Source organism: Strongyloides ratti, scaffold srae_chrx_scaffold0000005, assembly GCF_001040885.1.
Source record: "Strongyloides ratti genome assembly S_ratti_ED321, scaffold srae_chrx_scaffold0000005".
NCBI lineage: Eukaryota > Metazoa > Nematoda > Chromadorea > Rhabditida > Strongyloididae > Strongyloides > Strongyloides ratti.
In genome coordinates this window covers 417,025-441,186 of record NW_020171513.1, presented here as the reverse complement: position 1 = coordinate 441,186, position 24,162 = coordinate 417,025, and the positions used below count along the sequence as shown (strand labels likewise).

Below are 24,162 nucleotides of genomic sequence, written 5' to 3'. Positions count from 1 at the left end.
ATTTCATAAAATATCTATTCATTTTAATTGCGTTATTTTGATAATCTGTGAAAATTGATAGTAAAATTTCTTTTTTAAATTGATTTTTGATAGATGATAAGATAAATTTCAATATTGGAAGATGATATTTTCAATTTCTTTGTATTAAAATTCTTGAATAAAAGTTTTTTTTTAATTATACTTTATATTCTTAATATTCATTTTTTTATTACAGTTATCGTAAAAATTTAATCTTATCAATGTTGATAAGAAAAAAATATCTTACAAAAATAGACAAAAATTAGTTTTCCGTTTGGATGAAGAGTTTTACAGTTTTCTCTCTTTTTTACTAGAATATTTTGGCATTGATAAAAATTTGAATAATATCTAATAATTAATCTAGTACAATAAAAATGACTACATAAATGTGTAAAAAAAATATAACCAATGAAAGTATATTAAAAAAAAAGGTTTACATAGATATAGCTAATAAAAAAAAGAATATAATAAAAATCTATGATATATATAAAAAAAAATTAAGGAGGAAAGTATTAATCATGAATATTAGTAAAGTATATATAAAAAGAAATTACTCTAGTGGGGACAATATAATTCCTTTTATCTTTACTAAAATTAATCGTTGTACAATTAAAGTGGTGTTTTTTTTTGTGTCAAGATGTTGTTTTGGGACAATTATTAATGTTAACATATTTAAGCTTTGACAATCAAATTGACACTATATTTGGCTATAGCTTTTTTATCTTTGATAACTTTAACAACATATATTCCTTCATCAGATTGTTTGGTTGACTAAAAAAAAAACAATAATTATATATATAATTAATATAAACATACTTTAAAATCAAGCTTAAATGTGTTAGCTGACTTGACTGACTTATGGTAGTCATTATTTTCTACTTTTTCACCGTCTTTAAACCATTGAACTGTTAAATTGTCTGCATTCTCAAATTCTAATGCAAATTTAGCAGAAGAATCTTCTGAAACCGTTAATGATTGTGGTAATGAAACAACTTTACAATCATTTGTTTTTTCTCCTAAAATATGATATATTTATTAAAAATAAGTTTTTTTTTAAAACATACCATTTACAATTAATGTACCAACAGATGACAATTTATTTCCATCAGATATAAGATCAAATTGTATAATTCCCGAATCCTCTTCTTTAAGGTTATTTAAAGTTAAAGTATGTGTATATCCATCAGATTCTATTATACAATTATCTGTACCTTTGATAGGTTTATTATTCCTCATCCATATTCCTTCTCCTTTTCCAGTAGCAGTAAATGTTTCTGATGATCCAGGATTGGTAACAATAGGATTTATATGTGAAATTAATGAATCACTACTGCTTTTTATTTTATCAATACCATTAATAATATTTGAAAAATCTTTAGTAACATTTGGACTTGCTGGAATTGTTTCAAATGGTGATTGGCGTGAGCTTATATATTCTCTTGGTTTTGTTGATGATCTATATGAGGAAGAAGATGATGATGATGATGTAATTAATGATGATGACATATTATTAAAATAATCTTTATATTTTGATGATGCTCTAACATTACTTGAACTTCTTGATCTTTCTATATCTATATCAGAACGTAATGTATCATGTGTTCTTCTATGTCTAAAATTAGAAAAACTTGTAACTGATGGTAATGTTTCACCACGTTCTTGGACTGAAACAAGACAATCAGTTTCATCATATCCATATTCATTTGTAGCTTTACAAACATATTCACCAGCATCTTCTTTTTTAGCATTAAATATTTCAAGACTACATACTCCTGATTTATAATTTAATTGTACGCGATCTTGATTTACTGGTACACCATCTTTAAACCATTCAATTTTAGGTATTGGATTACCAGTAACAGAACAAATAAGTTTACATTGATGATGTTTTTGAATTAAACGTGGACGTAAAAGGAATGTAAACTGTGGTTTTGATACATTTTCTTCAAATTCTTGTATTTTAGGTGGTGTTCTAATACGAATTTTAGGTTCAATAGAATCCATTTTATTTTCATTAGATAATTTATTTACTGTTAAATAGCATGATTCTTCTTTTGAACCATAAGAATTATGTGCTCTAACTACATATTCACCATGATCTTCCATTTTAACACGATTAATAGTAAGTGCATAATCATTTCCATTATATTTTTTCATATATTTAACAGATTGTCTTAATTCATTTGAATCTTTATGCCATGTAACAATTGGTGTTGATGAAGCATTAACACGACAATAAAATGTAACACTTTGTCCTTCATTACATGATGTTGAATATGGTTTAACAACAAATATTGGTTGAGCATCAGTTCTTTCAAACCAAGCATCATGAATATGATATTCTTCTGGTCTATGTTTCTTTAATGAACTAAAGTTAGCTACACGACCAAGTGGTGGATTTGGTTCACCCCATGCATCATATCTTTCACGAACTTTATCTCTAACACCAAAGTAATTTTCAGCTGGTATTTCTTTTCCTGTATCACCTTCTTTTCTTGCACCAAGCCATGGATGATCAAGTGCTTCATGAATATTCATTCTTTTTTCAGGTTCATTAATTAATAAACGTTTAATAAAATCTTTTCCTTCATCTGAAATACCATTAAATGCTGAATCATCCATATTCCAATCACAATTTTTAACATTTTTTAATGTATCTTCATCTGTTTCTCCTCCAAATGGTGATAAACCACTAAGAAGTATATATGAAAGAACACCAACACTCCACATATCTGTAAAATATCCAACTGGATTTCCTGAAGCAATTTCTGGAGCAGCAAATTCAGCTGTACCAGTTGTTACTTTTACAGGATTTTTAGGATCAAGTTTTGCAGTTAATCCAAAATCAATTAATTTTAATTGTGAACTTTTGTTTGTAGTAAACATAATATTTTCTGGTTTTAAATCAAGATGAACAAAATTATTTTCATGCATATGTCTAAGACCAATACAAATTTGTTTCATATAATTTTTAGCTTCTTCTTCTGTCATTTTATTTTTATCATCTGCAACTTTTTCAAATAATTCACCACCTGACATAAATTCATATATCATAGCCATTTGATTTTCATCTTCAAATGCATCATGAAGATTAATTAAAGATGGATGACGTAATTCAGACATTACTTGAATTTCTTTTCTAACTGTATCTTTTTCATTATCAGAAACAGTATTAACAAATTTAGCTGCAAATGTATTTCCAGTTGCTTTTTCAACACATCTATGAACAACACCAAATGCTCCAGTTCCAATTTCTTCAAGAACATCATAATAATCATAAATTGAATCATGCTTAATTTCAACAGGTTGTGGATAATATTGTTTCCAAACATCAAAAACAAAATTATCATAATTTGATGATGGTAATCCTTCACCACGTATAAGTTTACCACTTTCATCTACTTTATATGTACCCTTATTTCTTCTTTTATTTTCAGGCATCTCAATTACATTTGTTCCTTCACATGGTTCACTTTTACCATATTTATTTTCAGCAATAACTCTAAATTCATATTTATTATTTTGTTTAAGATGTTCAATTGTTAAACAACAATATCTTGTACTACCACATTCATTCCATATTCCACCATTTTCTCTTTTTTCAACAATATATTTTAAAATTGGTGATCCACCATCAAGTTTTGGTGGTTTCCATGATAAAATAATAGCTTCATCTAACATATTTTCAATTACAGGATATCTTGGCATATCTGGTACATCAGAAACAATTACATTAAATTGACCCTCAGCAGAACCAACTTCATTATGAAGAACAAGTCTATATTCTCCAAAGTCATCTCTTGCTGTTTTATTAATCTTTAAATAACATGATTTTTCATCCATTCTCATAGAATATTTAGTGGAATCATCAATTTTTTCGTCATCTTTATACCATGTTGCTATTCCAGAAGGACTTGCTTTATATGGAATTTCAATTTCATAATTAGTATCTTTAATAAGTTCAATACCAGTTATATATTTAGGTGGTACAAATACACGTGGTTTAGATTTTATTTTTAATGAAGCTCTTGTTGATTTAAATCCAAATTTATTTGATACTCTACAAGAATATTCATCTGCATCTTCAAAAGATGTACTATTGACAATTAATGTTTGACTGTGTCCTTTATCAAAAATATTATATTTACTTGTACAAACAATTTCTTTGGAACCTTTAAACCATTGAACAGTAACTGGTTGAATTGATTCATATTCAACATTAAAGGTTGCTGGTGTACCTTGTGATGCATAAACATCAGATAATTCAAGAGTTATTATTGGTGAACCACCTTCATTACATGGTATAAATGTATAATTTTCTAATAAACATGGTACTGATTCACCTGCATCATTTACAGCAAAAACTCTAAAATCATATTTTCTTTCTTCAATTAATGATGAAACATCCATATTATAAACAAGTAATGGATTTTGATTTAATCTAACCCAATAATCAGAATTAGATTCTTTCTTTTCAATAATATATCCACGAATTTTACCTCCACCATCATCTTTTGGAAGATTCCATTTAAGTGTAACATAATCATTACCAATTGATGATATTTCAACAAGTTCAGGTGAAGATGGTGGATTAAATGGAAGAGTTGCTAAAACAGGATCAACAGATAATAATGGTGGTCCTTGTCCATTTTCATTAACTGCCATTATTCTAAAATCATAAGTATGTTCTGGGAAAAGACTTGATACAATAAAATATAAATCTTTAACACATGATGCAACAGAAATCCATTCTTCTTTTTCTACATCTTTCTTTTCAATAGCATAACAAATAATTCTAGATCCACCATCATTTGATGGAGGTTTCCATTGAAGCATACATCCATGTTGATTAACATTTGAAATAATCATAGGACCTTGTGGAGCAGATGGTAGTCCTGTTACATTTATCCAAAATCCAGTACTTGCTTCACCTGAATCATTACTAATTGTATATTCATATCTTCCTGCTTCAGCAGTTGTTAATGATGGTATAGTAATTAAAACATGATTATCAAAATCAACTAATCTAATCTTATTGTCATTTGTTAAATCAACATAATCTTCATTTAATTTTAATGAATGTTTAAATGGAGCAGTACCAGAGAAATATATTTTAATTCTAACCATTTCACCATTTGGATAAATAGCATTTGGTATTTCTCTTTCAATAACTGGTGGTGCTTGTATTTTCAAATAACATGAAGCAGTAGCTGTTCCAAAAATATTACTAACTTCACAAGTATATTCACCTTCATCAAGATCCCATGCTTCTTTGATAACCATTTTATATATTCCTTCACCATTTTCAATTCTATATCTTGCACCATTAGGAATTTCTCTTCCATTTTTAAGCCATCTACATGTTGGTACTGGTCTACCAATTGCTTCACAAGAAAGAACAACTCTTTTATTATATGGAGCAAATGTATCTACTGGTTTAATAACAATTTCTGGTTTTATTCCAGCTTGTTCTTGAATTTTTATTGGTCCTGATGGTAAAGATGCAATACTTTTACCATTTTTATTATGAGCATATACTCTAAATTCATAATCATGGAATTCATTTAATCTATCAACTGTATATTCAGTTCCAATAACATCATAATCATTACATGGTGCCCATATATTTTGGCCAATTTCTCTTTTTTCAATTGAATAATGAGTAATTTTAGAACCACCAGTATCAACAGGTGCTATCCATGTAAGTGTAACCCAATTACTTCCAATACTATTTGCATGTAATTGAATTGGAGGATCTGGTACACGATTTTTTTGTTGAAGTTTAATACGATTTGATGGTTGTGATGCTTTAGACCATCCCGCTCCATTCTTTGCAATAACACGGAATTCATATTCTCCGCAATTACGTAAATTATTAACTTTAAAATTTGTACCATCAATAAGTGATGTTGATGCATTAATCCATTTATGTGAAGTAACATCACGATATTGTAAATTATAACCAAGAATTCTTGAACCACCATTAGATGATGGAGCAAGCCATTCAACAATAGCCCAAGTACAATCACAATCAATACAACTTGGAGGATCTGGTTGTGATGGTACATCAAATTGATATTTTGCTACAATTGGTTCTGTTGAAATTAATGGTTGTGATAATCCATATTGATTTTCAGCATATACACGGAATTTATATCTTTCATTTTCTTCTAAACCAGTAACTGTTATACTAGTATTTCTTGTAAAACTACTAACTTTTGACCATACTTCTTCTCCATTCTTTAAAATATGACATTTTTCAATAACATAATTTGTAATTGGTGATCCACCATCATCTTTTGGTGGTTTCCATGATAATGTACATGTTTCAGGACATATATCATCAATTTCTAATGGTCCTTCAGGTATTCCTGGTTTATCAACAACTTTCAATCTCATTTCTACTTCTTCTGATCCCATATCATTTTCAATTCTTATATGATACGTACCAGCATCAGATTTACTAACTTTATGATATTTTAATTCTGTTAAATAATCACTAGACTCAATGACATATTCAGGAGTCATTTCACTAAGTTGATTAAGACCTTTAGACCATGTAATTTCGGGTCTTGGACTAGCAGCATATGGTATAAGTATTTTAACTTCTTCACCAGCTAATGCAGTAATATCATGTCCAAGAGCACCTAAATTAACTCTAGGTTTACAAGCTGCCATTGAAGCAACAATTGAATCAGATGGACGTGAATAATCACCTGGACCAGCAGCATTAACACCACATACTCTAAATTCATATGATTTTTGTGGTATAAGTCCATTAACTTTGAATTTTGTATCATAAATATTTGAAAAAGTAACTCTTGACCAATTATTTGTACCAGTTTCACGTTTTTCAAGAATATACCCTTGAATTGGTGATCCACCATCGTATGATGGTCTTGCCCATTGTACTGTAATACTATCTTCACTAAAAGCAACACATTCAGGTGTTCCAGGTGGACCTGGTGGATCAAATGGATTTTTAGCAATAAATGGATCGTCACCATATAATGGTTCAGATATACCATATTGATTTTCTGCAGAAATTCTAAATTCATAACCAACACCATTATCTAAGTTTCTAGCTTTAAATGTTGTACCAATAGGACTTCCAATTTTTTCCCATTCACCTGTATAAGGATTTTTCTTTTCAACAATATAATTTGTTATAGCACCACCACCATCATTTTTAGGTGGTAACCATGTTAATGTCATTGAATCACCTGTAACTTCAAATGCTTTAATTGGACCTGTTGGTTTTCCTGGTGCATCTAATACTGTAACTTTTAATTTGGCAAAATCTTTTCCAAATCTATTTTCTACAATAACTTTATAATTACCAGCATCAGTAATTTTAGCATTTTTAGTTGTAAAAACAACTTTTGATTCATCTACAACTATTGATGTTCTATCATTTTCTAATATCATAACATTATTATTTAATACATCACATACTGGTTTTGGATTAGCATTAAAAAGTGGTAATGTAAATGTGATAACTTCACCAGCTTTAACAATAATATCTTTAAGACCTGATAAATCAAAGAATGGTCGTCCAGGAGCATTTTGTATTTTAGTCATATCAGTAGCAGAAGATGGTTTTGATTCACCTTTTTTATTAACAGCAATAACTCTAAATTCATATTCATCACCTGTTTTAAGACCAGTAACATCATATGTATTTCCTTTAATAAGTTTTCCATTAGCTCTTTCCCAATCATCAGAATCACGTTTTCTTTTTTCAATAATATATCCTTCAATTGGTAAACCACCATCATTAATTGGTTTTAACCATGTTATTGTAGCAGAATCATTTGTTGTCTTTGCAACTTTTACATTTTCTGGTGACGATGGAACATATACTTGATCTTCACAAATTATTGGTTGACAACTATTAGAAGGAGGAGATTCTCCGGCAGCATTAATAGCACGAATTCTAAATTGATATGTTTCACCTTCAGCTAATCCAGTAACAATTGCATTTGTACCATCAAATTTAACACTTCTACATGGAGCCCAATCACCACCACCTCTTTTTTCAAATCTTTCAACAACATATCCTGTGATTGGTGAACCACCATCATCTCTTGGTGGATTCCATTCTAAACCAACTGAATTTTTAGTTATCTCTGTAACTTCTGGTGTAGATGGAGCAGATGGTACATCAAATGGATCTTTAGCTGTAACTGGTTCTGTTATATATGGTTCTGATATACCAACAATATTTTCAGCAGTAATTTTAAATCTATATTTTTGTTCATGTTCAAGTCCACGAACATTATATTGTGTATGAACAATTAATTCACTAACTTTTTCCCAATAATTTGAACCAACTTCTTGGAATTCTATATGATAACCAATAATTGGACTTCCTCCATCATCTTTAGGTTCTTTCCATGAAAATTGAATTGATCTTTTTGTTACTTTATTAAAATCTATTGGTGGTTCAGGTGGTCCTGGTTTATCAACAACAGAAATAAGTACTTTAGCTTGAGCTATACCATATTCATTTTCAAGTTTAATTGTATATATTCCAGTATCATTTCTTCTTGATTTTTCTTTATAAAATGTAGTCTTGAAACCATCAGAAGTAATATCAGAAATAGATATACCCTCACGAGTCCATGTGATATCTGGTAATGGTGCACCAATATATGGAACACTGAAATTTATTGGTTCTCCAGCATGGACACGAATTTCTTTACCATCAATATCAAGTTCAAATGATGGTGCTTGTTTTGTTGGTTTAGCAAAAGCAATATTTGATGGATCTGATGGTTTACCAGGTCCAGCTTTATTAACAGCAACAACTCTGTATTCATATCCATGTTCTTTTTGAACATTAGTATCAGTATATTTCGTGTCATGTACAGGAGAAGTATTAACTTTAATCCATCTTCCTGATTTCTGATCTTTTCTTTCAATATCATAATGATCAATTGGTGAACCACCATCATCTGAAGGTGGTGACCAAACTAATTCAATAAAGTCATAGTCAGAATCAACAATTTTTGGTTTACCAGGTTTTCCAGGTGTACCATATGGATCTTTCATTGTTGTAGGTGAATCAGAAACAAGTGGTAATGATTGACCTAATGCATTCTCTGCAATAATTCTAAATTCATAATCATGTCCTTCATGAAGTTTTGAAACAGTACATGATGTACTTGTGCAAAATTGATTAACTGGTACCCATGATTGATTTCTAATATCTCTTCTTTCAACAATATAATTAGTAATTTCTGATCCTCCATCATCTTTTGGTGGGTTCCATGATAATTTGCAACCAGATTTATTAACATCTTCAATTATTAATGGTCCTTCTGGTGGTGATGGTTTATCTTGTACAATAAGTTCAAATATACCTTCATCACTACCAAGTTCATTTGAAATTGTAAGATGATAATTTGAACTATCTGATCTTTTACAACATGGATAAAATATTGTTGTTAATCCTTCTTTATTATCAAGAAGAAGTTCTGATGGCAATGGTGTTGTACCATTTACTTTCCATACAACTTCTGGATCTGGTGAACCAATAAATTCAACATTTAATGATAAAGAATAACCAGCTTTAACTTTGAATTTTCTTTGTTGTGATATAATTTTTGGTTTAACATATCTAGCTTTAGCAATTTGTCCTTGTGATGGTTCAGATGGATCAGAATAACCAGCATTATTAGCAGCAACTACTCTGAATTCATATTCAGCACCTTTTCTAAGACCAGTTGCTGAAAATTCTGTTGTTTTTCCACCAACATTGCCACATTCAACCCATAAAGTTGAACCTTTTTCTCTTCTTTCAACTATATATTCTTTTATTGGATCACCTCCATTATCTTCTGGTGGTGTCCATTTTATATCAATTCTATCAACATCCCAATCAATTACTTTAGGTTGTCCTGGTGGTGAAGGAACTTCAAATTGATCTTTAGCTAAAACATCTTCATCTCCTTCTAATGGTTTTGATTCTCCTTCAAGATTAACAGCTTTAACTCTAAATTGATAAGTTTTTCCATTTGTTAATCCTCTTATAGTAGCATTACAATCAGGAAATTCTCCAACTTCTTGCCATGTTCCTCTACTTGTATCCATTTTTTCAACAATATAACCAATAATTTCAGAACCGCCATTATCAATTGGTGGTTTCCATGATAATTTACATCCTTCTTTATTAATATCTGTAGCTTTAAGAGGTCCTTCTGGAACACCAGGAACATCAAGAATTGTAATATTACATGATGCTGATTCTTTTCCATATTCATTTTCAACTGTAATTTGATATGAACCAGTATCTGATCGAATAGAAGAGAAAATAGTTACCTTGGATATATGGTCTTTATTTTCAATTAATACTCTTTCAGTTGGTGTTTTATTATTAATTAACCATGTTGCCTCTGGTTCAGGTTCACCTTCAAAATAGATACTTAAATTTACTGGATTTCCAGCTCTAATTCTTTGATCAAGCAATCCTGATAAATCAATTCTTGGTGCAAGTTTTCTTGGTTTAGCAACTTGGCTTCTTGAAGCATCAGATGGTTCACCAACACCTCCTTTATTAACAGCCTTAACTCTAAATTGATATGTTTCTCCTGGTATAAGATTATCAACAACTGCCTTTGTTACATCACCAGGAACTGTAGCACATTCAACCCATTGTCCTAAAGTATCTTTCTTTTCAACAATATAATTTTGAATAGGAGCACCACCATCATTAATTGGTGGTTTCCATTCTACAGTCATTTTATCTTTGTCCCAATCAGTAATATCTACATCTTGAGGTTTTCCTGGTTTGTCAAATGGATTCTTAGCAATTGTAGAACCATGTTGAATTAAAGGAATAGATTCTCCTTGTTTATTTACTGCTTTAACTCTAAATTTATATTCATGACCTTCATTAAGTTTTGGTACTTTTATTTTTGTATCTGGTGTTTCACCACATGGTACCCATCTTCCATTATCTTCTTGTTTTTCAACAATATAATGTGATATTGGAGAACCTCCATCATCTTCTGGTTCTCTCCATGAAACAACAGCCGAATCTTTTGTAACATCACTGACATCAAGAGGTCCTCTAGGAGTTCCTGGAATATCAAGCACAACAACATTAACTTCAGCTTCATCTTTTCCGTATTCATTTGTTGCAATAATTTTATAAACACCAGAATCAAGACGTTCAGCATCAGTTGTTTTAAGTTTTGTATTGTTTGCTTGACTATCATCTATTTTAGTTCTTGAAGAAACAGTTAAAAGAATTGTATTCAATAACCATTGTATTTTAGGATTTGGTTCACCTTCTACATTAACATCGAAATCTATAATGCCACCTTTTTTAACTTTAATATCAAAAAGCATTGATCTATCAATTTTTGGTGGTAGTCTTCTTGTTTTGGCTAATAATTCTCTACTTGGATCTGATGGTAATGATTCACCAGCTTTGTTAATAGCTTTAACTCTAAATTGATAAGTTTTACCAGGAATAAGACCATCTACTTTAGCTTTAGTTGTATCTCCACTAACTTCACCACAATCTTCCCAATCTCCACCAACCAATCTTTTTTCGATTTGGTAGCCTTCAATTTTAGCACCACCATCATCATTTGGTGGAGCCCATTCAATATCAGCAAAGTCTTTATCCCAATCAGTTATAACTGGTGTTCCAGGGCGATCTGCTTTATCAAATGGATTTTTTGCTATAATTGGTTTAGTTGATTCTAATGGATCAGATTCTCCATATTTATTAACTGCTTTAATGCGGAATTTATATTCATGTCCCTTAATTAAGTCATCAACAACAAAATTAGTATCAAGTGCTTCACCACAATTGCTCCATCTTCCGGTATTTGCATCTTGTTTTTCAACAACATAGTGTGAAATTTCAGCACCACCATCATCATTTGGTGGTTTCCAGGCAAGAGAACATCCATTTTCTTTAATATCACTAATTTCTAATGGACCACGTGGTTCTGAAGGTCTGTCAACAACTGTAACTTTAACTTCAGCTGTATCAGTTCCATTAACATTTTCAGCTTTTATTGTATATGTACCAGTGTCACCACGAACAGCTCTTTTAACAATAAATCTTGTTTTTTCTTCATTATTTATTACTTTCATACGGTCAGAATCTTCAACAGGACTACCTTCGAAATCCCATGTAATAACAGGAGTTGGTTCACCAGTAATAGGAATATCAAGATCAAACGATTGTCCTGCTTTTACTTTAATTTCATGAATAGAATTTTTATCTATTTTTGGTGGTACATTTCTTGATTTAGCTATCATTGTATCAGATGGTTCTGATGGAGAACCTTTACCAGCTTTATTTTTAGCTCTAATTCTAAATTCATATTCATTTCCTTCTTTAAGATTTTCAACTCTTCCAGAAGTTTGATCAGCTGGTACAGCAGCAACTTCTGTCCATAATGGTGAATATTTTTCTTTCATTTCAATAATATATTCTTCAATTGGAGCACCACCATCATCTAATGGTGGAGTCCATTTAAGATCAGCAAAATCTTTGTCCCAATCCGTTATTTCTGGTTGTCCTGGTTTACCAGCAACATCAAATGGATTCTTAGCAATTATTTTTTCAAATGTTTCTAGTGGTACTGATTCTCCTTCAGCATTAACAGCTGCAACACGGAATTTATATTCGTGTCCAGGTATTAATCCTTCAACTTTAGCTTTTGTTTCATTTCCATCAACTTTAGTTGCTGGAAGCCAAGTTCCAGTTGCTGTATCTAATTTTTCAATTACATAATTTTCAATAGGTTCACCACCATCATCTTTTGGTGGTTTCCAATCTAATGTTACATTATCAGCAAAAATGTCAGAAACAACTAATGGACCTTCTGGAGCTTCTGGTTTGTCAACAACAAGAATTTCAACTGTAGCAGAATCTTCACCATTACAATTTGTTGCACGAATTTCATATGTTCCAGACATATCTCTTTCACAATTTCTAATTTGAAGTTTTGATTTATAATCTGGATTTTCTAATCTTACCCTACCACCATTTCTTATTTCAGAACCATCATTATTTGTCCAAACAACAGTTGGTGCAGGTTCACCTTCAATATTAATATCAAATGTTATCATTTGTCCTGACCTTATTTTTGTTTTTTTCAAATTTTTTCTATCAATCTTTGGTGGAAGATTTCTTGGTTTAGTAATAACTGGTTTAGTTGCATCAGAAGGATCAGATGCACCACCTTTATTAATAGCTACAACTCTAAATTCATATTCTTCACCAGGAGTTAAATTTGGAATGGTAGCTGATGTAGAATCACCTGGAACAGCAATAGCATCTTCCCATCTACCATATTTAGTACGTTTTTCAATTTTATATTCTGTAACTGGACTTCCACCATCATTTAATGGTGGATCCCATTTTATATCAACATGATCTTCGTCCCAATCAACTGCTTCAGCATTTTCTGGTTTACCAGGTCTGTCAAATGGATTTTTAGCAAGAATTGATTCATCTGTCTCTAATTCATCTGATTTACCCTCATTATTAACTGCTCTAACTCTAAATTTGTAATGAGAACCTTTATTTAAACCATCAACATCCATACCACAATCAGTTGCTCTTCCTATTGGTACCCATACACCATCACGTGTATCCATACGTTCAACTTCATAATATTGAACAGGTTCACCACCATCATCCTCTGGTGGTTGCCATTCTAAATGACAATTATCTTCAGTTACATTAGAAACATCTAACGGACCTTTAGGTTTTGAAGGTCTTCCTTTAACTTTTATATCAATTGTAACTGAATCAGAACCATTTATATTAGTTGCTGTAATAGTATATTTTCCACTTTGTTTTCTTAATGCTTTAGGAATATTAAATTTAGATATGTAATCTTCATTATCAATTTGAATATTTTGAAGTGGTTTACCATCACATGTCCATGTTACGGATGGAACTGGTTCACCATCAATATTAACTATAAATTTATGACTTTGTCCAACTTTAATAATAACATCTTCAAGATCTTCTCTATGAATATGTGGTGGTAAATTTCTTGGTTTACAAATAACTGAATCACTTGGATCAGATGCTTCACCAACACCAGCTTTATTTTTTGCAGAAATTCTAAATTGATATTCTTCTCCTGGAGTAACATTGGTAACAGTTGCATTAGTTTGATCTGCTGGTACAACAGCAGCTTCACTCCATCTTCCATTTTTATCCTTCTTTTCAATGATATATGCTTCAATTGGTGCACCACCATCATCTGGAGCTTCCCATTTCAAATCAACATGATCCTTGTCCCAATCAACAATTTCTGGCTTTTTAACTTTATCTGGTACTTCATATGGGTTTTTAGCAAGAATTGCTGCATCAGTTGTCAAAGGATCAGATTCTCCTTCCTTATTTACAGCTCTAACTCTAAATTGATAAGAATGCCCTGGCTGTAAATTTTGAACTTCAGCTTTTGTACCATCTGATCTTCCACATGGTACCCAACGTCCAGTAGCAAGATCCATTTTTTCAATTTCATAATGATCAATTGGAGTTCCACCATCATCTTCTGGTGGTTTCCAATCTAAAGTACATTTATCTTCAAAAATCTCTGAAACTTCTAAAGGTCCCATTGGTTTACTAGGACGTGATAAAACAATAATATCTACATAATGTGAATCAGTACCATTAATATTTGTTGCTGTAAGTGTATATCTTCCAGCATGAGCTCTAGTAGAATTACGTAAAGCAAATTGAGTACGATAATCTTCATTTTGTATTCTAATATGTTTATTAGTTAAATCTAATGGTTTATCATTAAATGTCCAAACCAATTCTGGAGGTGGTTCTCCTCTAACTGGAACATCAAAGTCTGCATTTTGGCCAACTTTTATTGTTATTGTTTTCATTGATTCTCTATCAATATGTGGTTTAAGATTTCTGGCTTTTGCGATAACTTTTCTACTAGGATCTGATGCTTCACCAGGACCAGCTTTGTTAACAGCAACAATACGGAATTGATATTCTTCACCTTCTTTTAATCCAGTTATTGTTGTTTCTGTATCTTGTCCACCTACTTTTCCACATTCTTGCCAATCACGAGAATGTTTATTCTTTTTTTCGATAATATATTGTGTTATTGGAGCTCCACCATCATTCTCTGGTGGATCCCATTTCAATGATACTCTATCAGTGTCCCAATCAGTAATATCTGGTTGTGATGGTTTTCCTGGTTCATGATATGGATTTTTGGCAATTGTAGCATTTTCAGTATTAAGAGGAGCAGAAGCACCTTCTTTATTAACAGCTTTAACTCTAAATTGATATGATTGTCCTTTCTTAAGTCCTTGAATATGTGCTTGTGTTCCTTTTACTTTTGCAGCTGGAACCCAACGACCTGTATCAACATCTAATTTTTCTACTTCATAATATTCTATTGGTTCACCACCATCATCTTCTGGTGCTTTCCATTCTAAATCACATTCATTTTCAAAGACATTAGAAACTTCTAATGGACCTCTTGGTTTTGATGGTTTATCAACAACGACCAAATTGGCCGATGATGAATCTTGACCACATGAATTTTTTACTGACAATTTATATAAACCTCTATCAGCACGAACAGCTGAAGAAATACAAAGTATTGTATGTTCATTTTTGTGTGTTTCAATTAAAATATTATCAACTTTACCAATAATTTTATCATTTTTTTCCCATACAACTGCTGGATGTGGTTCACCACCAATTTTAACATCCCATTTAGCAATTTGTCCTGCTTTAACAACAAGATCTTTTAAATCCTCATGATTTAACCATGCTGGAACAAATTTAGGTTTAGCTGTTCTCTTTTCAGATGGTTCTGATGGACTACTAGGTCCAGCTTTATTAACAGCTTTAACTCTAAATTGATAATCTTTTCCTTCTTTTAATCCAGTAACTTTAGCAGATGTTGTTGGAGATGTAGCAACTTGTACCCATTCTTTTGTATCTGGATCTTTCATTTCAATAATATACTCTTCAATTGGAGCACCACCATCTTTCATTGGTGGATCCCATTGAAGTGTCATATTATCGCTATCAACATCAACAATTTCTGGTCTTCCTGGTTTGCCAGGTTCATCCCATGGATTTTTAACCAAAATATAATCATCTGCAATTAATGGATCAGATTCACCTTCTTTATTTATAGCCTTAACACGGAATTTATAATTTCCTTTATTTTTAAGACCTGTTATAACAGCAGCTGTTTCACCAGGTCCTACAGAACCAACTTGAACAAATTTGCCTTTTTCATCAAGATCTTGTGCTTCAATAATAAATCCTTCTAATGGTACACCACCATCATCTTCTGGTAATTGCCATTCTAATGTTAAACCTTCAGCATTAATATCTTTTGCTTTTAATGGTCCTTTTGGTGGAGTTGGTTTTCCAACAACTGTTACATTACCTGTTGAAGAACATTCACCACTTGCATTTTTTAATTTAATTGTATATGCTCCACTATCTGAACGAAGAGCATTCTCAATCTTAAGAATTGTTCTTCCTCTTTCAGTTGATAATTTAACTCTTCCTTGAATTTTTAATGGTTTACCATTTACTGACCATGATACATCAGGAAGTGGTTCACCAGCTATTTTTAATTCATATTTAATTGTTTCACCAACTTTTAAATATAAATCTTTAAGTCCACCATCAGTAAATTTAGGTTCAGCAGGTTTAGCTTTAATTTTAAATGCTCTTCCATGATCACATGGATCACCTGGACCAGCTTTATTAACAGCTTTTACTCTGTAATAATATTCTTTTCCTTCAACTACTTTATCATCAATAAGTTGATGTTTACTTCCAGGTTCAGCATTTGGATCTACTGGTGTTTCACCAACAACATTCCATTCCTTTTCTGATTTTTCTCTTCTTTCTACAATATAACTTGATATTGGAGCACCTCCATCATTATCTGGTGGTGCCCATTGTAATGTAAGACTATCTTTATTTATATCAACAGCCTCCATTTGACGTGGTTTACCAGGAACTTCATATGGATTTCTTGCAAGAATAGATTCACCTGTAAGTGGATCAGAAGCACCAACATCATTAACAGCTTTAACACGGAATTTATATTCTCCATTTTCTTTTAAATCTTTTACTTTAAATTCTGTTCCTTTAGCTTCACCAATTTTTGCCCAATTACCACTACGTCCTTCTTGCATTTCAACAATGTATTTATGTGGTTGTTCATCACCATCATTTTTATCCCATTTTAAATCACAACCTTCAGCAGTAATATTTTTTGTTTCTAAAGGTCCTTTAGGTGCTTTTGGTTTATCTCTTACATTAAATTCAAATGGTGCTAATGCTGTACCACCAGTATTTGATAATTCTAAAGCCCATTTTCCTGTATCTTCTTTTTTTGGATTTTTAAAACGAATTTCAGCAACATCACCAACAATAACAACTTCAACTAAATCTTTCATTGCATCTAAATCGACTGGTTTACCATCTTTTAATAATCTAACTTTAGGATCACCAGTTCTAGTTCCTTTTATACTAAATGGAACTTGAATAACTTCTGGTTTTCCAGCTTGAGCTTCAATTTTTTTAGGTTTCCAATTTAATACAGGTTTTTTTTCTGCTTCAAGAACATTAATTTTACATGAACCAATTAATCCAGCAGAATCAATTTCATAAATATCACCTTCACATATTTCAATATGTTTAATTTTAAGAATATGAATACCATTTCTAGATGTTGTTTCAAATTTACCACCTGGCATTGATTGAATTGTTTTACCATTCTTCATCCATATACCTGGTGTTTTAGTATCTTTTGTTTCACATCTTAATGTTATATCAGAATGTTCAATAACATCCATATCTTTTAATTTAACAATAAATTTATTTAATGCTTCAACAATCAATTGACAAATAGATTTATCATCTTTTGTTGTACATTTAATTTCTCCAGCATCATCTGGTCGAGTATTTGTTATAGTTAAACGACGTTTTCTACCAACTCTTTCTTCTATATATCTTTTACCATCAACATGAATTTTTTCTCCATCATGGAACCATTCAACATCAGCATCTCTATCATTAACATCACATTCCATTGTAGCATCTTCTTTTTCAGTTACTTTTTGTGATTTTAATGGTACAACAAATGTTTGACGTGGTTCTTCAACATATACCATAACTTTTGATTTTACTTCATTAGAAATTTTAGCAATCCATTCACAATGATCACTTTCAATAACTTCTTTAATTGTTAATGTAAATCTACCAACAGCATCTTTTTCCATTATAAATCTAGGATCATCAGCTGATACTTCTTTACCATTTCTTATCCATACTAATGGAGCTTTACTTGTATTAACTTTACATGATAATTCTGCTTTTTTAGTTCTAAATACTTCTTGTGTATTTGGAAGTGGAACAACAAATTGACATTTTAATGGTGGTTCAAGAACAGTTAATTGACAATTTGTTTTAATACCATTTGCTTCACATATATAATTTCCTGTATCTTCAACTTCTGGATTATTAATAACTAATGTTGTTTCATTTTTTTCAATATTAATACGATATTTTAAACCACCAGAGAAAATTTCTTTTTTATCTTTATACCATCTAATTTTGGCATTTGGACGTGAATAAACACATTTAAGTTCAACTAATTTATTAACTTGTTGTTGACAAGTTGTATCTTCTAATGGTTTATCCCATTTTTCTACTTTTTTTCCAGGGAATAAAGACATTCTTCTAGCATCTGGTGTCATTTCTTCTGGTTTTTCTTTATTTGCTAAACCAACTTGTACAGAATCTCTATAAAAAAAATTAATTATAAAAATTTTTTTATTATATATATAATATACCTTGATTTAAGCATAGATCGAAAATCTAAACCACTTTCAGCGGTAACAAGTAATTTTGATGGAGAAACATCTTTACCATGTTTATTTTCTACATTTAATGTATATTGGCCATCATCTTGACTACGACATTTTCCAATAACTAATGTTATCTCACCTTCTTTACCATCAGTCATAATTTTAATTCTTGGTCCATTAATTATTTCTCTTTTACCTTTATACCATTTAAATGTTGGTGGAGGATCACCTTCAATTTTACATTTAAATATTGCAGTTTCATTTTCAGCAACAGTAACATTTTCTGGTATTTCAATAATACGTGCTGGACATCCTTTTGGTCCTTTTGGTTTTAATGGTGTTGATTCTTTTTCTGTTACCTCTTGAAAACTAACAGAACCACGTCTCATATCAACACTACTACGACGCTAAAAAATATATTTATTAAATTTAATAATAAAAAAATATATCATAGGTAATACATGCTTACATATTAATATAAATATTTTATAGAAAGTTAATTAATATTTACAATATTTTCATGCTGTTAAAATATAATATTTTATAATTATTAAAAAAGATTTTAAATAAATTATAAAAGTTATTAATAAATATTAAAGGTTATTGTTAAAAAAAATATATATTTTAATTAATATATATATAGTTTCATTTAGAAAGAATAGTCTGGTATAAGGTGATAGGTTTTTGAGTGAGATAAAATCATGGTTTGATAGTAGTGTGAAAATTAATTTAATAATCTTACAACATTTCCAGATTCAGATTTTTTTAATTCAGCTACCTTCCCTTTATTTAATTCAAATATTGAATTATTTCTTGAACTATCTGTTGAGTCAGAACCTCGTCCTACTTGAGATGCAATATTATTATTACAAACAGAATTTAATTTATGTTTTTCTTTATTCTCTTCATCGCTTTCTTTTTTTTTTGGTGTTTTTTTAAGTTTAACGTCGAAAGGAGATGAAGATTCTTCTGTTTTTAAAGGTCGCTTTTTAATTTCTACTTGTTTACTGATAACAGAGATTTTTGAAGATGATGATACCTCACTCTTTTTACTTGATGATACACTTGATAATCTTTCACTCTTCTGTAAGTTGATTAGTAAACATACACATATACAAAAATTTTAATTTTTTTTTTATCATGAGTGTAAGATCATTGATCAATTAAAATTGATGAATAATATTTAACTTATATGATAAAATTTCATGCAATATTAATAATTTATACAAAAAAAAAATTATAAGTAGGTATTATTGTTAAAAGATGAAATATATTAATAATACTATATAATTACTTACCCTCATGAATGCAGCTTTTTCGTCTGTTGTAGTAGAATTTTTCTTAACCTTATACTAAAAATTAAAATAATAATATTATAATAAAAAAGGTTTATAAAGGAATAAATAGGAAAAAAAAGGTAAACATAAAACAAATTTTTATTGGAACAATTATAAATACATCATCATCACCGAATCCAATATCAGAAGTATCATTTTTCGATGATTTCTTTATTTTTGATGTATTTTTTTCATTTGACAAAGACGTTGAAACAGATTTTTGAGAAGATGTTTCTATATTCTCATTTCCTGTTTCAGAAACACATTTAGTAACACCATCTTTTTTTACAATACGTTTTTTAATTTTTTTAGTACTAACAGTAACTTGCGACTCTTCAGCAACCTGAAGAATTATTATTAATATTATAAATTATAAAAATAATATATTATTAACATACAGCTTGTTTCTCTACTTTAGATGATGTTAATTGCCCTTTAACATTAACAGACGTTTTTGTGGCTTTGTCGGCAATTATAGCTGGCATTCCAGCAGACTAAAATACAAAACAGATATAATACAAGACAACAGATAAATATTTAAAAATATAAGATAAAGGTTACATATATAATTTTTAGACATAAAAAATTAATTAACATAGACAACGTGAATTAAAACATATATAAATAATAGTTTGTTGTCGATCAAAATAATTAATAATTTTACCTCTTCGTCAATAGCTAATTTAACAGATTTTTTAGCAGATCTAGGTTTTGCAGACGTTGAAATAGATGGCAATTCAGAAATACTTTCTGTAATCTCGTCGTCTGAATCACCTTGTCCACTAAGTCTAAGTAATTCACGTCGTCTTTCTGGTGAAATTTTTAATCCCGATGCTGGGATTTCATCCAAAATACTCTAAAAAATTATTAATATTTTTTTTATTTTAAAAAAAAATATATATATTGATAGGTAATAAATTTTATCTAATATAAAAAATTAAATATATGTATTATTTATACTAGCTTTTTATTAAAATATTTAACTTAATGATATAAAAATAAGTTAATAAAATAATAAATATAAAAATATTAATATATATACAAAAATAATATGTATATCTATAGTTTAAATTAATTTGAAACATTAAAATTTTTAACTATATGTTTATCTTATCTTAATAAATAAATCTTTTTGATCTTCAATATTAATACTATTGCTAATAAACTAACAATAGTTCTTATAGGTGATTTTAACAAATTGTTTCATTTCAATGTTAAGCAATGGCTGCTATAAGTATTAAAATACAGTGAAAAGAGATGATAAAGAATTTTAATAAAAAAAATATATCGTGCACTTGATAATGGTAAAGAGATTTTGAGATTTATTTAACTATCAAGTTTGAAGTATACGTGCAAGAATCAACCTTTGGAAATCGGAATGTTTATGAAAATGGTAATAAGATTATTTTTTTAAAGTGTAGTGTGAAGAAAGAAAATATAAAAATAAAATTGTAAAAATAATATAATTATTATTAAATTTTCGGAAAATCTTTAAAAAAAAGATATATATCTTGTAAGATACTTCATTTCTAATGATATTAATTTTTTTTTTTCTAAAAAAGTAATTGATATTATAAAATGAAGAAGTTAAATAAATTGAAAATATCAATAGAAATAATATTCTTTCAAAAGAATGTTTTTTTTATAAAATTTAAAATGATACTTGTGATACCAATATTAAATACATCTAATATACTTGCTCTTTATCAAAAAATTTTACCAATAAATCATATATTTAAACGTCTTAGCCAAAATATAATTATATTACTTATAGAAAAGATCTACATCGTTTACTATTATAATAATTGCAAACAATTGTTTTAAAAATACACAAATATATTTTCATCAAGTTAAAATAAATCTTATATCAAATTCTTATTAACACATTTATCAATGGCATTATCATTCTTGAATTAATCCTATTTCTTAGTAGTCTTAAAAATTTATATCTTAACTACAGTGTAAGAATGTTTCAACCATTCGCTAATAGTTAAAATATTTATATAATATCTTTTTTGTTTAATATATTAAAAAGTGATGTAAGAGAGGATAAATCAAAAAGTAGCGATTTTGCATCAAAAAGTAAAAGTCATTTAATGAGAAGTTAATTTTCTTAAAAATATGAATGAATATGTATGTATTTATATAATTGAAGATATAATGCAATTATCTATCTCATAAGATTATTAATGAAAAATATCGAAATGTATATATAATAATGAAATTTCAATATATAAAACATTTTTTAAAGTAATTTTTCATATTTGAGGGAGAGAAAAAAAGAAACAAAATTTTTTTTTTAAAAATAAAAATTTGTATTATAAAATTTTAACATTAAAAAAAAAGATTATTAATAGATATTTTGGTGTTATAATGGGTAAAAGATTATGTATAATAAAAAAAAAGAAACTAAAAAAATATTACAATAAAAATAGATAATATTTACCATTTCACAAAAATTAATTGGTTCATTAATACAAGCACCTAATTTTCTTTTATTATTAATATTGTTTTTTATTTCACTATCATAACTATCAATTTCATTATCTTTTAATATTTCTCCCGTATTATTATTGTCAACATTTAAATCATTTAACGACTTCGAATCAAATTGAAATTTTATTTTGCCATTTAATTTTTTACCTCTATTATTTTGATTATCTTTTGATGGTAAATTTAAAAAATTTTTATCATTTGCTTTTTCATCATTTAAATTATCACATAATTCAAAAGAATTTGTTAAACTTGATTGTCTTGATAAATCAAAAAATGGTTTTTTTTCATCAGATTTTGATGTTGGTGTTGTTCGAATAGGTGATTTTATGGCACTTTCTATTTCCTCGGGAATAATATGATCAAAAACAATAGTTTTATTAAATGGCATCATATTTGTTAATGAATTAGAATGTACCAAACCACCAACCATTGATGTACTTCTTAATGGTATTTTTCTTAATGTTGATCGTGTAAATATTAATGGAGGTACAGGTGAAAGTTTTCTAATTTTATTATCACTTAATGATATTGGTTTTAATTGAACAACTGATTTCCAATCTTTAAGAGAAGACATATCATCGTGGAGTGATGATTTTTCTGATGGTATTGGTATAGCAAGATCAAGAATATCATAAAGAATATTATTACGACAATTTCCTTCTTTCATTTTTGATAAAACATATTCATGTATATTAGATGTTGAGTTACTTTTATATTGTGTTGTTCTAATAGATGGTAATGTAAAATTTATAATTGAACTATTTTTTTCCATATCATACATACTTCCAATAGTTGATGTTGCTGAACGACATTTTTGAAGATCATTATTTTTATAATTATAAGAATTTTTTCTTCTTGCTAAATGATAATCATCATCATCCAAAGTGGAACCATTTTCTGTTTGTGTTGGTGTTTCTAGATCTATCATATGTTTTAAAATATTATGTTTTGCATGTCCTGTTGGTAATTTTGTTAATACAAAAGCATGTATATCGGACATAGATTTTCTTCTACTTTGTTCTATTGTTTCAAGTGATTGTAATACAATCTTATCTTTACTATGATATTTCTTTTGTTGATAATCATAATTTTTTCTTTTCCATTCTTTAACTTTTGCTTCAATTGATGAAAAATTATTTGTATTAATTTTTTTTCTTAAATCTACATCAGATGTAGTTTTTGAAAGGAAATCCATAATTATTCATCAAAATTTTCTTTTTATGGAGTAAAAAAAATTGATAATAATAAAAGAATATTTAGGATAAATAAGAATTTTGATAAAAGAAAAAAAAAGAAAAATAAATAAATTTTGTAGAAATATATTTGTAGAATAAAAATTTACAAAACATACAATAGTGTAGTGTAATTAACTTTTAAATAACAACAAAGGAAATATTTTGTAGTATTCTTTCATAAGTTGTTAAAACAATATTAATAAATTGAACAATAT

At 28.9% G+C, this 24,162-nt stretch overlaps 1 protein-coding gene across 1 annotated transcript; it reads right to left on the bottom strand.

Moving 5' to 3' along the window:
* Positions 1–690: 690 nt before the first annotated feature.
* SRAE_X000227400 (Protein kinase domain and Leucine-rich repeat and Serine/threonine-/dual specificity protein kinase,catalytic domain and Immunoglobulin subtype 2 domain and Immunoglobulin subtype domain and Fibronectin, type III domain and Immunoglobulin-like domain and Protein kinase-like domain and Immunoglobulin I-set domain and Immunoglobulin-like fold domain-containing protein) lies at positions 691–23,907 on the bottom strand (the record flags this gene model as incomplete). The annotated part of the gene is made up of 11 exons (XM_024645466.1): positions 691–789; positions 835–1,034; positions 1,083–15,617; positions 15,684–18,814; positions 18,865–19,286; positions 19,622–19,963; positions 20,178–20,231; positions 20,338–20,559; positions 20,615–20,710; positions 20,881–21,072; positions 22,663–23,907. 11 exons carry the CDS (start codon positions 23,905–23,907, stop codon positions 691–693), a joined length of 20,538 nt encoding a protein of 6,845 aa, XP_024499746.1.
* Positions 23,908–24,162: the final 255 nt, after the last annotated feature.